This window comes from Ambystoma mexicanum, chromosome 3q (genome assembly GCF_040938575.1).
Source record: "Ambystoma mexicanum isolate Mex_15411 chromosome 3q, UKY_AmexF1_1, whole genome shotgun sequence".
In the NCBI taxonomy this organism is placed as follows: domain Eukaryota; kingdom Metazoa; phylum Chordata; class Amphibia; order Caudata; family Ambystomatidae; genus Ambystoma; species Ambystoma mexicanum.
The window spans coordinates 926549755-926570506 of record NC_090926.1 but is presented as its reverse complement, the minus strand read 5'-3'; the positions used below and the strand labels follow the sequence as shown (position 1 = coordinate 926570506).

The 20752-nt window shown below is 45.3% G+C and overlaps 1 protein-coding gene across 1 annotated transcript in view; it reads left to right on the top strand.

Moving 5' to 3' along the window:
* LOC138583119 (ATP-binding cassette sub-family A member 9-like) overlaps positions 1–20752 on the top strand; it is a 2601648-nt gene that overhangs the window by 450247 nt on the left and 2130649 nt on the right. Inside the window, exon 6 of the mRNA XM_069655079.1 lies at positions 2234–2460. Coding sequence (XP_069511180.1) covers positions 2234–2460 — 227 coding nt within the window. The remainder of the gene's footprint in view (positions 1–2233; positions 2461–20752) is intronic.

Genomic DNA, 20752 nt, shown 5'->3' with positions numbered 1-20752 from the left:
CTCTGAGAAATGAATGTGGGGCATGTTGAGTTTGAGTGCCACCGAATGCATGCTGCAGGGATACTGGCAAGCATACAAGAGGTTCCGAGCATCTCTTTCTTTCAATATCTCTTTCTTGAAATTAATTTGCTTGAAAGAGAGAGGGAGAAAGTGCAGAGAAGAGGACAGGCTAAATTGTAAAACTTGTTTGCTGTGTTTTTGGGGTCTGCGGAGTAGTAAAGGAAATTGCAGGTAGGGTTGTTGCAAGAAATGCAAGAAAAGGTAGGATGATTTTCACTTTAACATAGCATACGTGTCAAGGGCGTAGAAACCTCAAGGATTTAAATGGTGGACATAAACTAATTGAGGAGAGAGCCAAAGTCAGGAGGGGAGCATATTAGAGAAGAGACCAGCTGCAAGGTTCAAGTTAATCAGCATAGGCTTCAAGGGTCCCCTCTTTTACGTGGAACCTTTTTGCACATGTACGTCAGGTCAGGTGTAAGGTTGTGTAGCCTGTTAACATGCTCAACAGCCCTCTGGCATACTTAGTGCATTGGCCACTATAAGTCCTTTGTTTGTTGTGTAAGTGGACCAACGAGGAGAGATTGTGATATCTTTGCCTAGGGATAGTGGATGTGGAGGACATGTGGGCTGGGATACTCAACCCACCATGTGATGCTAGGTCCAGAGGACGTACATGGAAGATCCCCAGGAACAACGCAGTAAATCCTAGGAAGGACTCAGAAAGGGGAGCATCATAAGTAGCCTGCACTTCAATCCCTTGCAACTTCAATGAGTCCCTGGGCAAAGCCAGTGAGTTTATATACCGATTGAAGTCATATTAGTGGTGCTGGTCCCGGCGGCATGCCAGAGGCATCAGGCATACAACCTGCACAGCTGGGGAGTAGTGCAGGAGCAAAAGCTTAAGGGCAGAGCACTTGTAGGTGTCCTGAATCGGTGCATGCGGTTTGAGGTGGCAGCCGAGCATGATATCATCTTGGTCCATTCTGCTGCACAGCACAACCACCACCACCAGGAACACTCCAGTCACAGGGAAGATTAGTCAAAAGCAGCTCCCATATTTGTTCACACAGTGTCCACAGGTGTCATTACTGCTGCAAGGGATGATCTGATGGGCAGGGCTGTCACTATCAAAGAGGAGCGGCCAGTGAACAGCAGGTTGATGCAGAAGTTGTGTGGAGTGTAGCGAGGTGGAAGAAGGAAGTTGTTTAGATGTGTTTGATAGAAGCAGGAGAGAGATGGCCAGTGGAAGCAAAAAGGAGGCGAAAGGAGGGAATTCTGAAAGGAAGGTAAAAGGAAACATCAGAGACAGCAGAGGGAGCAGAGGAGAAGGTGTATGGAGAAGCAAGGAGGTGGAGAGAAAAGCCAACAGGGAGGAGGGAAGGCAAAAAGAGGAGGAAAGTGCATGTAGATATAAGGTGGAGGTTGGGCACAGAACAACGAAGAGGGGTGAGAATAAATCAAAGAGGAAGGAAGAAGACACAAGAGAGAGGGGGAGAGTGAAGGAGATTTTTAGTGGGACGAGAGCGAGAATATAAAGGAGGAGAGAATGAGATTTAAGGAGGAGAGAGGAGGAATAAGTAAACCCAACACTTGATAAGTGTGAGCCTGGGTGGGGTGGAGGAATGGGCATGTGGTGAAGAGTTGAGGAGGTGTAGAAGAGAAGACAGGAGGTCCAGGAAAGGTTCAAGGCACAAAACAATTGCAATCTATTAAGGAGAACAGCAAGTCCCTGACATTGGGAGGTAGAACTCAAATCTTTCAGTAACCAATGCTTGCCGACCCCTTATTGGAAGCTCTGGGGCTTTTCCCAACCTTATAGCGTTCCAGCTTTGAAACTATCCAGGCTCACGGGCTGACCAACAACTAGGAAAAGAGGCAGATGACCTAAGTGCACCAATCGAAAAGACAAACAAGAAGTGAGGGCACACTCAAAATCTCAGGACTCCGACTGTGAATAGATCTTGAATGAACTGTTTTTGCAAACGCTGTAGCTTTGAAACACTGAAATGATTAGCTGTTAGTGTTAAATAAAAATGTTTTGTTTCCAGGTTGATTGTGACAACTCTTTGAAGAGAATCGTTTAATCCAGTTTTTAAAAACCAGTGAAATGTGAAATGCATAGAATATTTGCTGCTTCCATATAAAACTTCAAAAGGTGTTATTTTTAACACATTGAAATGCAAGTGTCACAAAGGCCAATAGTAAAGTATGAATGAACTCCCTTTTCCAGATTACGACTAATCATTCCATCTGGGAGCAGCTAAAGTCCACGGTCGGCATCCTCATGAAGTTCGAGGCTACTGAGTTCTTCGATCCACTTGCCCACGCAGTTTTAATTGTGATGTTCAGTATGGGTTTTTTTCCGCTACTATACTTTCTAACGCTCAATGTGGCACGAGAAAAGAAGACCCACAAAGATTTGCTGAGGATGATGGGGCTGCGCGACTCTTTATTTTGGTGAGTAATTAATAAAGACAAGCCAACACTGTGGTGCTCTCTGAGGGATTACATCAATTCTACATGAAATATATAGATGTCTGTATGGCAATTAGCACCCAGGGCAAGGGGAGCAACCAATCAGGTTGCTCGGGACTCAGGCTGAATCCAATGATCCAAACCCACGTTCTGAGCAAGCTGACGGCTGCTTCCCCCGCCCTGCCATCTTCCCCGTCCCTCATACTCTCACTTATATGATGCCTTCAGCAGCGGCAGTGTCACCCTCACCACTGATGCTGCTCCATTTTCCTTCCGGCCACCATGGAAATGGAAGAGCTATTTTACAGCTCCATAGTGGCCATCTTGAGTCGGTTTTATGTATGAATGAACGGGACACCGCGAGGCGTCTTGTTCATTCATTCAAAAAACATTACCATCAGCACCCCGGCATTCCGTTAATAGTCATAAGCACCCGTTCCACTGCAGGAACAGGTGTTAATGGGTTATTGTTGCAGCCTCGTTCTAACCTACCTTTTTATAGCATTTCGACTGCCGCTCATGTTTTCTGGTGTTTCTTGTGCTACACATGTTTAAAACAAAATGAAAAATTATATATTATATTCAGGGCAAAAGACACAAAAATGTTGTTCATATGTTCATTAACTCTAAACCATAGACAAGCGATAGTTCATGCAAATATTAAATATTTTTATGCTTCTTCAAAGATTGACTGGCAAATCTACTTATCCCGCAGCATAAAGCATCCAAAGTATATTTAGTGAATTTTCCAAAATAGTGAGATTGCAGTGGGAGAAAAGAGTCTCAGCTCATGGCTCATTTGAAGAGTAGGATATCCAAAGTGGACAGTAATAAAGACAATAAATAGCAAGTAGAGATGCTGATGAAGGCATGACCAAAGAATTCCTGCTCCATTTATTCACCAAGTGTTAGGAAAGATTTCATTTATGTGAAATTTTCCCTCCATTTGTGGACCCCCCCACCCACACTTTTTGCTTTTGTTTAGCTGTCCTATCCTGACTTTTTCCAGTGGAGCCCACCCTTCAGCTGAACTCCCCTGTTCTTTTGCTCACTTGTTTTGGGGAAACTGACACGTCCTTTAGACTGTCAGTACTGGGAAACTTTGGTTCCCTTAGACTTTGACAATGTTGCCATTTCTTGGTAACGTTTGAACAGTGCACAATGTACCTTGTAATAAGTACCATGCACTGGGGGTTTTTTTGTTCTATGGGCCTAGACACCTTCAAAGGATCTTTTGGTGTTGTACGAGTGTGCCTGGGACGAACTGGTGGCAGAAGTTACTTTTTATAATGTTTTAGTTCTTTTTACTGAATCACACCGCGTTTGCCTCGTTTGGTTAAAGACTGTGACTACGTCCAAAAATGGCAGAGCCACAAAGTATTTTGTTCTGTCCCATGGCCATTTTATCTCTTGCCTTCACCCAGGTCGAGTAACCTGGGTTTTCCTTATTTGGGCATGCAGCCTCCTGCGAAAACAGATCTCTTTCGTGGGCTTCTGCCTGTCACGCGTGTGTGCCCAGGGACTTTCTGGTCCCAATCCACACTACTGGTGCCAGGATGCCTGAATGACTGAGACCCCCATGGACTGTGCTTGGTCCACGACTGGGATGCCTGCATGAGAGCATATCTTCAATTGGAAGCCCTTGATTTGGCACAAAACTAATCTTGGATAAGAGAAGGGGCTCTGCATCCATTCCAGGTCAATCACTTGAGTTCTCACCAATCTACAGAAGGAGCCAAGCCTCCTGCATTAAGAAACATACTTATGAAACCGCCGGAGACGCTTTGGAAGGTTTTGGAACCTTTCGCCCTGTACTGTCCCGTTGGACCCCTGCTTTCTTCTTTGATCAAGAAGCCCAGCCTTACCCACCGAATAAGCCCCTTTGGAAGTGTTTCTGGGCCATCCAGTGAACTGTTCAGTTCTACCTCAGGGTATCCCTTAGAACCCCCAATGTCTCGATTGAAAACTCGAGACTTGGGACATCGCTTGCTTGTGGTTCCGTGCATTCTCCTGCCAAATTTCGCTGGTCTAGTTCCTTTGGGTCCCGAATTAGGAGAGTGTGTAACGCTGCCCGCATCTGTGATTCCTGCGTCACTAGAAGTTGGTGACGGTCGCTGTAGATCCTTTGTTGTTCTGCTCTCCTATGCCCTGAAGCCTGCTGCACCAGAATTTTCTTCATGCCTCCTTGGGAAACTGCGAAAAGGCAACTGTCCCATCACGGACAATCGTTCTCTCTGCAGCCGCTGAGAGCCGGGGTGCCGCAAAACTGCAGGACTCAAACCTACTAGCGACCTCGACTAAACTGGTAAAATTTGGTCCGACTGTGCCGAGGGTCAGTGAGTACTTGCATCACTTACTGGTGGTCCCCTGCCACAACTGATCACTGTTACGCACGAGTATCCCTAGCTATTCCCACATATTAAAAATTGCTCTGCCATCAAGGGCAGACCCTACTCGAATAGTGGGAACCAATTCTTATCGCCTCAAGCCCCTTCCTGATTTGCTACAGCCCTCACAAGAAGACCCGCTTTTTGCTTCACCTGTACTGTTGAGCACAAGGCTACACTCGAAAGTTAGGGAATGAACTGTGAAGAATTGCCTAATGCGATACATGTATTAACTCAACCGTCTCTTTAAAGGTTGTGACTGGAGTTTATCACTGTAGTGCATTAGGAAATGTAATGTGTATATATATATTGTATAGTATACGGATTTTGTGTGATAACTGTTTTTGCATAACCAAAGTTTACTTGTGTATTTAGTCCAGCCGGCAATAAATATATAGGTATTTTTCATATACACTTGTCTAAGAGTAATTTGTGGTTTGTGGCTGTGTGTGCTCTTTGTGGGCTTCCGATCACTCTCACCCCTCCTGAGACTTAGTCCTGACCACCTGCCAAGCTACCTAGATTTGTCTGGCTTGTCCAGAAGGTTCCCCTGTTTCACTAAACTGACGGTGGCCTTCTAAACCTCTGCCCACCAGGTCAAAGTTTAGGAATCCATCTTAACACCAAGGCTGCCTTTAAAGAGCTCAATTTAAAATTAGATATTTAAAGATAGTCAATAATGTTCTTGAAACCAGAATCTCTCCATACCTGCTTCTTTAAGACCTTCTTCCTATGACCTTCTTCCTATGACCGTACCACTTTTTTTCACTAATTCCATCTGTTAATTTCCGCTGTTTTTGTAGTTCTCACAAAGCTACTAGTTTGAAAGGAGCCCACGTTTCTCAGATAGAAACTTTAAAGTGAAATGTTCTTTGAAACATTATGGACCTGATATTTTGCACTTAGACAACTGATGTTCCAACATGTTTATTCAATCTAAAAAAAGTCTATTCCCATGTGCTTACTATTAAGATGGATTTTCATTACCAGACCTGTTTAGGGATTCTGAGAGGTGCTGGAGGGGATGTGGTCTTTTCTGTCCCCTCTCCATTCCCGCGCTGAGTAAGGTCTCGCATATGCTAAAGGGGGAGACGCCCCCCACACCCTGTCAATTATTCACACTAACCAACAGCAGTAAACAAACAAATATCCACGCCTGTATTGATGCCTAGAGACTCCATTTTGTGACACACCTGAGGCCATCTTTTACCAGGCCCAAAAATGATCTCTAAATACTGCCTCTACCTTGACTAGCACCTTGCAAAGACAGCCCAGGCCACCTCCGCCTCCAGCCAGCTTCGCACAAGCCCTGTTCTCACGGAAGTCCAGCTATTCATTGTTGCAACATTTAGTATCATCCCAGGACAGATGATCTCACTGCACTGTGTGAGACCGACGCAGACCCCAGGTCGTATGCCCATCCATCTCCACAAACCTGCTCGTGCACTCTCAACCCCCACCCCGCCAGGCCACAGTCCACTGGGCTCATGCCCCTCTGATCTTTGATACAGATACACATCTGACCCCTCGTAGTGACCAGATGGGGACACCCACCATAGCCCTAATCCCAGACACCAATATATCCTTCCTAAACCTAACACATGTCTACCCGTATCATTAGGCATCAAGTAGATCAACACCCACGGGGCAGGCGCTCGGGTCTGGGGCGCTGTGTTTTATGAACCTCTGGGTACAGGGGTTGGAATGCCTTATACATCTGTCAATGGGTTCTGAAAGTGCCCCCATTCATGCTCAAATTGTATGCTTGTCATTTGTCTCATGCCATCAGTTCCTGTTGTGCTAGCTTCGAGAGATAGATATGTAGCACTCCTCTGACCCGACCTTCACACCACGGTGATGAGCCCAGCAGACCCATGGGTGCCCGGAGCGAAAGGGAGCAATGTCGAATTAACATCTGACCTCCCCTATGTGATCGAGAATGGCATAGGCCTTCCCCCAATTAATTGCCAAGATTTGTACCCTATGTGAAACGTCACAGCTGACGATGTCTGTCTTTTTAATGTGCTGCTTGTGTATTGTTTGGCAGAGCGCTCTTGGACAGCAGAGTTCTCTGCTTGCATTCATCTTATATAAATTTGTTTTACTTGCAATTATTCTCTTGGTCTCATTCCTTAGCGTGACAGGTATATGTGCATTGTTGGGTGTAAGACTTCAGAGGCCACCCTAGATGATGAACAGGGTAATTGACACTTAGGTGTGGCCAAACTCTATCAAGATACGCGTAGACTGAGCAGTAAGGCAGATTTCAGGAGATTTCAGGTTAGTGTGGTATAACACCTAAATCAACATAGAGCACTTAAATAACTCAAGTAACACAGGATTACAAAAATATGATTTTATTAGTAAAGTAAAAAAGTATTATTGACATTGGTATTCATTTTTTTTTTACAACAGAGTTAAGGTTAAACCAACACAAACATAGTATACAAACATCAGGAATAATAATGTTAAGGAAACAACATGATAAACTTTATCGATAAATTAACAAATATAAATCATATGATATGATGGGGCATTTATAACGCGCCTGTACACAAGTGTTTCTAGGCACGACAAGACAAGGAGGGGGAATCAAGGGAAGACAAAATAATGATCTTACTAGGCCTTGTGTCATTCAGATCACGCAAGTGCGGGGAAGATGAAAGGGGAAAAGTGCCAGGTGGGGAGGGGAAAGGGAAAGTGCAGTTAATTCACAAGTGCAGCCAGCGGGTGGCTCATAAGTGCAGAGAGAAGGGACTATAGGGTTGCAGATACAGCCCCTTAAGTGTTGGGGAGAGAGGCAGGGAGGCCCCAGCCGAGGAGATAGATCTGCCCCCAACTCTCTGCTTGGAGAAGTGTCTGACCCTCCGAGAGTTGGAGGTGGAGATGGATGAGCGGAGAGCTCGAGAAGGAAGATGTTTTGGAAGAGAAAGTTGGTGGTAGAGCGGCCCCAGGCCTCAGAACGCCTTGTGGACACGGCAGAGGATCTTGAAGTTGATCCTTGCAGCCACGGGGAGCCAGTGAAAAGATTTCAGAGCTGGAGAGATACGATCGCTGGGCTTGAGGCCACAGACAAGTCTTGCAGTCCTGTTCCGGATAAGTTGTAAAGGTCGAAGAGTAGAGGCAGGAAGATTTAGAAAGAGGCTGTTGCAATAGTCCAACCTAGAGAGCACCAGAGCTCTGGACACAGTGAGCTTCTGGGTGAAAATGAGAAAAGGAAGAATACCTCTGAGGAGGTGCAGCTGATAGCTTGACTTCTTAGAGACGTCAGAGATGTGAGGAGAGAATGAAAGGGTGGAGTCGAAGATGACACCAAGGTTTTTAGCCTCACAGGAAGGAGCAGGAAGAGGACCCAGAGTGGGCGGCCAGAGAGAGAGAGGAAAGGATGGAGCGGGTGTCCCAATGAGGAGGAACTCAGTCTTACTGGAAATAAGGCAGAGATCATTGGCGGCACACCATTCCTGAATCGTGGCCAGACAGTTCGGTATGAGAGAATAAGCAGATGTGGCTGAGGGGAGCCTGAAAGAGAGCCAAGTGTCATCCTCATAACATTGAAAATTGGAGCAGATATACTGAAATCAATTATTAACCTTGTTTTGTTCTGCAATACGTTGTTTTTGCTATAAAATATTATAGTGAAAGTAATGCAATGTGTTGTGTGAATATTTGTTTGATTATAATAAAAATGTTAAACTCTTTTACTTATTTTTGTTTTAATGTGTATTATGTTTATGCTGCTTTTGTTATTTACAGTTTGCATTATGTACTCAATTTAATTGGGCACACATTACATGTTTGCATTTTTTTATGCACAGTGCAATGTTGTCTATACATTATTTGTAAATGTTACTACGCTGTTACTCTATATGATATTTTACTTCTTTTTTAGTTGTTTGGTGTATTGTTTCTTTTTATATTAGGTTTATTGTTTACTAAATCATATGTATTTTTTTAAATTATTAATGTATTTTTATGTAGTTCAAAGAACCTTAACTAAACAAAGAAAAATACATAAAATACATAAAATTCCACAATACCTGATAAATGCAGGTTAAAATACAAAATAATTAATACTAACAAATCAACATTAACAATTGAAAATGAACAATTAAAACTTAAAATTTAATACACCACACAGTTCCACAATAATTAAGTTCACCAACCTATTATATCATAAGCAAATGGTCTAGTGGCATTTTAACATAAGAGAGAGAAGGGGCACACAGAACCAGAGAATCACAGCGCTTGCAAAAGTTATAGGGCCTCATTATGACCTTGGCGCTCCCGTAATGAAGGGGGCCGGTATGGGACCGGCCCCCTTCATTACGGGAGTGTCGATTACGAGTTTCCCTTTGCGGAACCCGGATCAGACGTCTGGTAAAACCAGACGTCTTTTCCGGGTCCCGCGAGGGGAAGAGGAGGTAACAACGGGACACTTGTAATGTGCCCGTTGTTACCTCCCTCCCTATTCCCATTGAGCCCTATGGGGGCTCAAATGGGAATGGGGAATGGTTCCTGCAAGGAGGAATTACCGGGTCCTCCTATGTCGGAATGGCCCGGTAAGTCCCCATTGCAGGAACCCGGTAATGGAGCCCGGTTTGGAGGCAGCCATGGTGCTAATGGCTGCCCCCAAACTCGTAATGAGGCCCATAGTGTTTGTATGTTGCGGGCTGCAGGTAAATTGTAAGGTGTGGGTGTAATGCCTTACACAACACATGAAAATGGATTTATATATATGATGCTGGTATTGTGCTATGCCATTTTCTGATGCAACCTTGTTTTTGGTGCCTATGGTGGATTTTGCTTATGGTACTCTAACTAATCACTCATAATTGTCACTAACACCTGTAATGGAATATGTTTTACAAGTAACAGCCTCAGACGAAGAGCCAAGATTCGAAACATGTGTCAGGTTGATCTGGTCAACAATTAAATAATATACAACTGGACATACTAAACCACATTGGTGGTCGCAGTGTAATTGTATAACCTTATCTCAGGAGTATTTTAACATAACCTCATCTGTTTTAGCGTTGAATAACACTAAATAAAAACATTTCAAAAGATGCTAAATATTCAACTGTTAAAACGTTAAAACAATTATAGACTACAATATAAAAGTTTGCTAATCGTACATATATAAAATCTGTAACTCCATTAAAATGTATTCAATCATAAAATAACATTATTTCATAAGAGAAAGAGTGAATGCTGAGTGCATTGCAGTCTTCTCTAACAATTGTCATTGGATATAGGTTTTACAATTACACACCATAGTCGGTACATGTGCACACTTTCGGACTCATAGTTATACACAACACTACCCATTATGGTCATGTAAGCCAAACCCAATCCTATGCTGTACTGGGATCTTAAATTGAGCACCTTGAAAAATGTGCATAGGGAGGTGGTTTGTCCGTAATCTCAATATAAAATACTGGACCGCCGGACTAGGACACTGTCTCAAGTATCTTTAGGTTTGCAGAAACCGAGGAGTAACACATGAGACATGCGTATAGGTACGCAATGTGGAAAGGTGCACATCATTATTTGTCCAATTCCATTTCTTCCATTTGCTTTTAAATAACTGTTTAAAGATGGGAAATTTACTACCTCGTTTAAAGTCAGGGAACCATTCGATACCTTCTTACAACCTGGCAATTCCTCTATTAAATTCCTCTCCACTATACTTATGGCTTAATCTATCTCAGGGACCCAAGGAATTGATTTTTAAATGGAGCAATCCCTGTCTAATCATAATTTCACCCTTAAGGGAAACCAACACTAGCTCCAGTCTAAGATACTCAACAGGAGTCAATGGTTGTAATTTTAGGATCTGCTTCCGAAAATATCCCTAAGTTGTACTCGCCCATGGATAAGGCATATAACCATCTCCCTCTGGCCCGACTCACTCTGCAGGGCACACTCTTGATGTTCTGATCTCCTCAGACCTCCCCCTCTCTAACTCTCTGACAACTCCTCTTTCCTGGAGTGACCACTTTCTCCTCTCATCTCTCTCTCTACCCCTCAAGCCAAGCCCAACTCCACACTGCCACCCACCTTCTCAGTCATTCGATCCATGAAGCGTGTATCAGCTGAGGCTTTCGCTGCCTCTTTCCCGCCCTCTCCTGCACCTCTGTCTGACACACACCCTGACACAGCCCTTTCCATGCTCCAGTCTGCTATCTCTGATACTCTTAATTCACTTGCCCCTGTTATGAGAATCCACATGAAGCCCAAAATCAAGTGCAACTCCTGGTATGACTCAGACCTCATCACCCTTAAAGGCAAGTGTAGGATGGCTGAGAGGAAATGGTTGGCATCTTGTACACCCTCTGACAAACTGGCCTGTCGCCTGCTCCAAAGGCAATACCGACTCCCTGTCCTCACTAAGAAGAGAGCTCACATCCAAGCCTCTGTTACAGTGACATCTAACAACTCGGCCGAACTGGCCAGTCCTGCCGCATTCTCTACCTCTCCTGTCCCTTCCCAGGCCCTCTGTACAGCCCTGGCTTCTCACTTCATCTCTAAAACTCAAGACATCCTGTCCACCCTCCCGGCTTCTCTTGCTTCATACCCCTCACACCCTCATCTCCCTCTGGCCCCCCTGCAATGTTCCCCCCTGGCCCTCTTCTCTGCCTTTCCTATCTTCACCTCCGATGAGGTTTCTAGACAAGTCCGATCTATGAAAATACCATCTAAACAGGTTCTTCACTGTTCTTCCAAAACCATCAAGGACCACATTGACACCCTCGCCCCAGCCTTGGTTGAATTCTGCAACCACTCCTTCACCTTTGGTACCTTTCCCTCCCCCCTGAAGCACTCTCTTGTGCACCCTCTTCTCAAGAAGCCTTCAGCCGACCCCTCCCTTCCGGCTAATTATCACCCGATCTCTATCACTCCTTTTCTGGCCAATCTCCTGGAAAAGCTGGCCATCTCCCAGCTTAATCATCACAGTGAATCTGTTGGCTGTCTCTATGACCATCAGTCTGGTTTCATGGCAGCCAAAGCAGGGAAACTGCTCACCTGAACATCCATGAAGACCTGCTCTCTAACCTTGATTCTAATCTCCCTGTAATGCCTTAACACTTTGGTACACACTTCAATGATTTCTAATTGTAAAAAGGCAAAGACAGCACCAACCTTGACCGGGTACAGCAACCAAGAAGACTTGAGAATCCACTGGTCTTCCTATACAGTCCAAACTGAATATGGACTGAACAGAAATTCCAGGGAAACCCTCGTGGGGAAGGTGTTCAGCAGGTGAAGCGATGGTCACTGAAGTGAATGTAGCTTACAGATGATGTGCTGTCTGTAGAGGAGAGTGCTGCTGGCTGGACTGCAGATTCCCTTCACTAGCCTCTGCAATGATAAAGCGAAAGTAAGGAGCAGAGAACAGGCAAGAAGGGAGGAAGTTATTTTAAGAGACGAAAGACTATTACCCAAGCACGGGGAGTAGGTCTGGGAGAATGCCACCTGAGGATGTGGTCTGGAAAGGACAATACCTGTGTGGTATTTAGAGAAGAAAAGATAGTAAGCAATTCCACTAAGACTGGAAGGTGAGGAATTGATATCAATGTTGTTTGTCTACCGGGCATATGAAGGGTTCTAGAGAAACTGCTGCAGTGATTTGTTACCGAGCCAGAGATGCTTTGTAGAGCTGGTCTGGGAAGGTTGGTGTTCTGTGTGGCAGTCTGTATGGAACCAAAGGAAACGTTAGCAGAGAAAGGATTTGAGCGTCAGGTTTCCAAGAGTGTAAAATAGAACGTACTGCTAAGGATGGTGTCTGTAATCCTGGTGTGAGGAGCCGCGGAACCTGGCGACTCAGAGAATCTCTTTACAAGGAAAGTGGGTTTAGATAGGAACCGCAAGATAGAACCTATAGGGAGTCACAAATATAGGATTGAAGTAATTTATAGCGATTAGTACGAATGAGCGAAGAAGGGGAAGGAGGAACTGTTTGTACCGCTGGGGACGTGGTCTCTGGAACTAAGACGGTAAGCCAAGAAGTGAGTTGGAAAGGAAGGGTTAGAATGTGGGACGTTCTGTATTGCTGTAGAAGAGAGAGAAAAGGTAAAAGAGATTAGGATTGTGCTGGTAGTTAGACCAGTTCGCCTAAAGTAACGGGACACTAACTCACGTAGCGTGGCTAAAGTGGGTAGCAGAGTAGAAACACGCTGAAGTCCCGGGCTCCGGGGAAGATAAACACTGCAAGGACGTGTGGGTATGCCAAGCCACTGTGGCAGACCGGAGCGCTGCTCACGCAGTGAGATACCATCTTAGAAGAACAGATAGGAATAGCAGCAACATGCCGCCACCTGTGCCACAGAGATTATTGGCGATGACAGCGTATGATACTCCCCTCCGTCGTCATCCTACTTGATCTCTCTTCTGCCTTTGACACGGTTAACCATGCCATCCTGCTCATCGGGCTCTGTGATAATCTGGGTATCACTGATCAGGCTATGGCCTGGTTAACTTCTTTCCTCTTTAACCAAACCCTCCCAGGTCCAATTTAGGTCCTTCCTCTCCTCTATCTCTCTCTCCACCTGCGGTGTTCCCCAGGGCTATTACCTCTCTCCCTGGTTGTTCAACCAGTACCTGCCACCTCTCGCCCACCACATTGCTGCTTTCTGCGCCAACTTCCAATGCTATGTGGATGACATCCAGCTCACTTTCAAGGCTCCCCACTGCTGCCTCTTCTCCTTCTCTCATCCCGGATTGTCTCTCTGCAATCCAAGAGTGGTGCGCCGCCAATGATCTCTGCCTGAATGCCAGCAAGACGGAGATCCTCGTCATTAACACACCTGCACCCCTCTTTCCCCTCACGCTCTGGCCGGCCGATCCTTGGCCATCCTCCTGCTCCCACCTGCAAGGCTAAGAACCTCAAGGTTATATTTGACTCCACACTCTCCTTCTCTCCTCACATCTCTGACATCTATAAGAAGTCTAACTACCAACTGCACATCCTCAGAGGTATTCTCCCTAACCTCTCCTTCCCCCAGAAGCTCACTGTTTCTAGAACTCTTGTTCTCTCTATGCTTCACTACTGTAACAGCCTCTTTTTAAATATGCCTGCCTCTGCTCTCCATCCTCAGCAATTCATCCAGAACAGGACTGCAGGACTTGTCCTTGGACTCAAGCCCAGGGATTGTATGTCTCCAGCACTGAAATCCCTCCATTGGCTCCCAGTGGCTGCAAGGATATAATTCAAGACCCTTTCCATTGTCCACAAGGCCTTCTGGGGCCTGGGACCAAAATATCTCCAACATACTTTTCTGAAGTATCTTCCTACTCGAGCCCTTCGCTCCTCCACCTGCAACTCCTTGAGGGTCAGGCGCTTTTCCAAGTTACGAGCTGGGGGTAGAGCTCTCTCTTCGGCAGGCGCCTCCCTCCGGAGCAGCCTCCCTGTGTCTCTGAAACTTGAGCAGAACCATCTCTGGTTCCAGAAGCAGCTTAAGACTCTCCTCTTTGCTTCTGCCTTCTTCCTTCCTCTTTCCTGCTGATCCCCTGTCTGATACTGCACTGGTTACCTGGCTACCCTATGAATCACGGGCCAGGGTCCCTGGCCTCCCTTGCACACCTCCACTGCCTCCTGGCATCCCTGCACTTGGGCTGTATATGTAACCCTACAGTCCCCCTACCTGCACTATCACTTGCTGTTCAGCACTTAACCTTACACTGCCACCTGCTGGCCACACTTCTTGTTTCTTGATGTTTAGATCCTATGTCCTGCACTTGCTCCTCCTCCCCTTCCCTCGGCACTGTTCCCCTTTCCTCGCCCCTGCACTTGTGAGATCTCAGTGTCACTGGGCCTAATAAGATCATTGTCCCCCACCCCTTGTTCCTCTCCCCTGCCTCATCGCGCTTTGAAACACTTGTCAATGGGCACGCTATAAATAAAATATCATATATCATATAAGACCATAGGGCGAAAACACTGGCAGTAGAGGGTGATTATCCCTTCTAGTGAGCGGCCTGCCGTTTATTTTTCACATTACTCTATCAAGTGGGTCAGGCGGCATGCCTTTACCGTCTTGGCCTCTTTTATATTAGTATAAGATCTATTAGCACTCATATCAAGGCTCAAATATGGGTACATCACCACGTAATCAAGTGACCCCAAACTGGTGGCAAATCCAGGGCACTTAACCTTCTTGGACGCGACCACCATTACCATTGTTTTCTCCATATTAATAATCAATTCGTTCTCAATAGCATATTTTACTAAGCTTTCAAACATGGCCCTCGCACCGCCAGATGTAGAGTTGAACATTACCAGGTCGTCGGTGTATAGCAAACAAGGTATTGGGCGGTCACCGATTCTTGGAAAACAACTAACTCCTGGTGTGAAGCATGAAGAAATATCGGATACATATATATTATACAAATGTGAGCCAGGGTACAACCCTGCTTTACCGCCCTGTAAATCTTGACCAGGGCACACATAGTACCTTGGTCGTTCAATCTCACTTGCGCTTGCGTGTTAAAATGTAGCCCCTTAAGAACATTCTCTGTTACTGTTTTGGAAGCAAAGTTACCTGGTACCAGCCCACTGTAATCCCAGTGTATCTGTGTTTACGCTAGCATTATCATCCTACTGGCTCAGCATTACTTTAGTCTATTTGCATCTACACCCATTACACCATTACACTATTGGTGTTGTTTTACTATCTCCCTGCTTTGCCCTGCTACTTGAATGCCTACAGATGCTTAGCCACATTTAGATTGTCTGGAAACTGTATTAACTTACTTGCCCTGCCAACCTATTTTAGCCATCAGGCGTATAGTCGCACTTAGACTGCCGAAAATCGTTTTTAGCAAACCTGCCACTGCTAACATATGTTACCCTACAACTGCACAGTCGCACTCAGATTGCCTGTACAGCCTACATGCATCCTTTCTGCTATTATTGATTGATTTGCTATTATTGATCTTAATCCCCAGCCCACCCACAACATTAATGGTTGCTCTCAACCTCATCTAGCACAACAACTGATTACTGTATCTAGACACAGCCGCCGCCTTGACACGGTAATGATACATCAGCCCCTCTCTACCATACCACTTGAATGTCGCATCTAGCACATGCTTACCTGTGACCTGATGCAGGACTAGCCCTGTTTTGCCCTGCTACTTGAATGCTATTCTGATGCTGAACTAGCCCTGTTTTGCCCTGTTACTTGAATGCTACTCTGATGCGGGACTAGCCCTGTTTTGCCCTGCTACTTTAATGCTACTCTGATGCGGGACTAGCCCTGTTTTGCCCTGTTACTTGAATGCTACTCTGATGCGGGACAAGCCCTGTTTTGCCCTGTTACTTGAATGCTACTCTGATGCGGGACTAGCCCTAATTTGCCCTTTTACCTGAACGCCGCATCTAACATATGCTCACCTACCACTCTGTTGCGGGACTAGTCCTAATTTGCCTATCGCCTGAATATCGCATCTAGCACAAACGCCCAATGCCAGCCTCCAGCGGCCTCTCTAGATATCTATGCTCCACCTTCAGCCCACCCCAAACTGTACAATGCGTCTTAGCAAGAATCAGAAACCCTACCATACCTCCTCATACCCTTATTACACCTCACAACTTCTACTGCTGCTTTAACCATGTACCCAGCAGAAAATGCACCCTGTCCGACCTCAGAAAGAAACATCATGCTTCGAGCCAGATTACCCCGTTTCTACGAGCCCAGCTATCAGAACAAGATCCTAAGATCTATCCCCCCAACACCCTAAAGTATGCCCAAACTTAACCACACACTGGAATAGCTCCACCCAACCCAAACTCATCCCTATAACAATCCAGGACACACCTAACACAACCACTCTATCCGGAGCCTTGATCAACGCTAGATCACTAGTGGCCCACGCCACAGAAATAGCAGACACCTTATCCACCAACAACCTCGACCTCCTGGCGATCACTGAATCATGGTTGCACGAAGCAGCAGGCCCAGCACTCTCAATAGCCATCCCTGAAATCTACCAAATAATCAGAATGGACAGACCCAATAACAGAGGAGGCGGACTGGCAATCATAGTAAAGACTGACCTTGAGCTAAGACTATCGACTCAATCACCTCTCAAATCCTGCGAACTCCTCACAGCCAAATTGCCTATCTCCAACTGTTGCACCTTAACCATCTACCTGATTTATAGGCCACCCGGCCCCATTGTTTCATTCGAGGCAGACTTATCCAGCTTCTTAGCCAACAATACAAAAGAAACCTCGCAAATACTATTACTTGGCGACCTAAACCTTGGTCTGAATGACCCTGATGACAAACCAGCGCAAGCTATAGCCAACATGCTTGCTGAACACGGCCTAATCCAAAAAGTGCTCACCCCCACCCATAACAAAGGTAGGACTTTGGACTGTATCGCCACACTGAACTGCAATACCACCATCACCAAAACTACTCCTCAGCACTGGACAGACCACCACCTCATTGACTTCACATTATCACTCCACAAAGATGTCAGTGGGAAAAAAACCATGGCACCACCACTGCCCACTAGAGCAAAAAAAATATAACTCCTGACAACCTCCTACCGCTATTGCTGCCGAGCCTTAATGCTCTCCCCGACAACCTACATCCAGAGTGCCTAGTAGAAAGTTACAACAATGCCATGAAGAAAGGACTAGACACCATTGCCCCCCTAAAATTGCAAAAGAGCAAACAACAAGCTCACCTTAACGCCTGGCTCACCCCCCATCTGAAAGAACTAAGAATGCAAAAAAGGAAACTAGAAACTCAATGGCGCAATGCCCCGCAGAAGAGCACAAACTACAACTTAAACTTTTCGCAAATAACTACAAAAAGAAATCCTTCTCACCAAAAAGAACCTTTTCAATGAAAGAATTAAAAACTCCAGCTCCAATACCAGGGAACTATTTGCTATCCTAAGGGAACTTGAATCCTCCATACCCCCACCAGATAACATAACTAAAGACAAATAAAGGTGCACCAGCGTCCAAAATGCTCTAAATAACAAAATTAAAACTCTCCAAACCAAAATCGCACAAATAAAAGACTCCCTAACCACCAACGATTCACCTCCTAGTAATCATGCCAAAATAGCTAACCCACCAGGCCCGAATCTCTTCAGATTCTCTAAAATCTCCATTCCAGAAACAGAAAGGGTTATCGCTTCACTCAAACCTTCCAACTGCAAAGGCGACAACTGCCTACCCCAGATAATCAAGGACGCCGCCAGGGACTTGACTCCCTTTATAACCAAACCGATCAACACATCCTTCTCCTCCAACACCATACGAAGCAATCTCAAAAAATCATGGGTTCTGCTGCTCCTCAAGAAGCAAACCCTAGACCCCGCTACCCCCACCAACTACAGGCCCATCACCACGGTGCCATTCCTGCTAAAGATAATAGAGAGAGTAGCATACTTACAAATCCAGCAATATCTAGAAACTCACAAACTCCTAGGTGCCCTCCAATCCGGATTGAGACCGCAGCACGGCACAGAGACTGCCTTAATCGACCTTAAAACCCAGATCAATGAGATTAACGACAAAGGAAACACTGCCATGCTTCTCCTCCTCGATCTGTCGGTGGCTTTCGACCTGTTAGATCACACAGTCTTGTGCGAACACCTGGCCTCGGCTGCCCACTTCTCAAAAGAGGCCATAGCCTGGATCCAATCTTTCCTGGACAATCGAACCATTAGAGTCTTCTCCTCATTAGCCTCAGCAGACCCCATCAAAATAACTTGCTGTGTTCCCCAGGGCTCCTGCGTCTCCCCTACCCTCTACAACATCTTTACCAAGCCCCTATTTGACAAGTTGGACAGACTGGGTGTCTCATGCACTAATTATGCAGATGACACCCAGATCCTCATACCCCTTTCAAGCAACTTCGACTCAGATATGGTCTTGGTAAACAAAATATACCTCATCATTCAGGCATGGATGGCCACACACGGCCTGTGCCTAAATGATGAGAAAACCGATATCCTGCTCCTCGGCTCCAACGCCAACCTAAAAAAACTCACTTCCGACTAGAAGGCATTTAACATTGATGGCAACACTATCACAGTTGCCAAAACAGTGAAAACTCTAGGCTTTCACCTTGACTCAGCCTTGTCAATAAAAAAACAAGTTAACTCACTAGCATCCTCTACTGCTTACACGTGCAAGCTTATCAGGGCAAGTAGAGCATTCCTCTCCCAAGCTAGCTGCATCACCATCACCAATGCCTTAATACTGTCCAGACTCGACTATTGCAATGTCATGTACCTAGGAGCCAACAAATACATAACAGACAAACTTCAAACCCTGCAAAACAATGCACTCAGAACAGCCCTTAATTTACCGCACAAGGAACATATATCCAACAAGAGAAGAGAACACATGGCTCAAAATCTGCGACCACATCTCACTAAAACAGCATCAATCACCTTCAAATGCTTAAACAACGCAGCCCCCCAATACCTCGCAACCAGAATAGCAAAAAGAACCTCCACCCAACCCACCAGGATGACCAACTCTTACTGCCTACAGGTACCCAAATTTAGACAAAAGAAAATGGGCGGCAGCAGCTTCCCTGTCATGGCAGCCCAACACTGGAATGCCCTCCCACTCAACATCAGAACTGACCAATCCTACTACAGCTTTAGGCGAAACACTATCACCTGGTTACGGTCCAACGATCCCCATGACTGGACAATGCACTGCACATTAACAGACCCTAGCCACCCTAAATGTATATATGTACATAAACTGACCTGCGGAAATGTAAATACTGTATGTATATTTGTATATATGCCCTCAACTCAACTTCCACGTAATGTAATGTTCTGCTTTCTACTGAACTGCTCCTTACCCTGTAACTAAGTTTTTATGTAATCTTTTCTTCCTGTTCTCTGTTGCGCCCTGTTACCTCTGGGTTTTTTTCGCGCCATATTAATTAATAAATAAACAAACAAACAAACAAACATTCAATAGCTAAAGACGACAACCCCAATTTTCAATTTTTATCTAAAGTTTCCCACGGTTCGACCCATCAAAAGCTAACCGGAAATCCACATAAATAACATACAAAGTGGACCACCCAGGTACTGTGTCGCCTCTAAACAGAGAGTCCATTATCCTTATGTTATGTGATGTACCACACCCCGGGCGAAAGACAGTCTGTGTAAATTGTAGGAGTTAGCTCTCCTAAACCCAATTCTGTAACTCCCTCAGGAGAAATGTGGAGAACATTTTACCCAAGACATCTAATAGTGACAATAGTAGGTAGTTTTCCAGCAGGGACCGGTCCCCTTTTTTATATACCGGTACTAGCACAGACTGCTGCCAAGAGATCGGGATATTCTGCGATAGGCACACCTTATCGAACAAGATTTTAAGTATTTTAGCCCACTTGCTGGGGTTCTGCTTTAGTACCACATAAGCCAGACCATTAGGCCCAGGGGACCTATTATGGATCCAATCTCTTTCTCTGCAATTTGAAGAGGCCAACCACCAATCATAAATTGTGGGGGAAATACCCCAGCAGGGGAGCCTCCTTTCTCACCTAAATACCTGATCCACTTATATTCATGAATAGGGTTTAGAATGTTTACCCTACTGTCCCACTTAGCCCTAGATAACATTGCCCATATGTTCTTAGTGTTACTACTTCTAAGTGTTGTAATCATACTTTGCTAATATGAATTTTAGATAGTTTTCCAGTACTTAAGCCGGCTCTTAAGTGCAGGACACTTTCCACCTCACACTACTCTTAGTTCCCTGCACATCCCTCTTTGGCTTCGTGGATTGCACTGTCAAATTTGTCAACATTTTTATTAATGATAATGATGTGTTATTTATATAGCGCCTTAATCCAAAGCGCTTTACAGAGCACATATTTACATAGAAT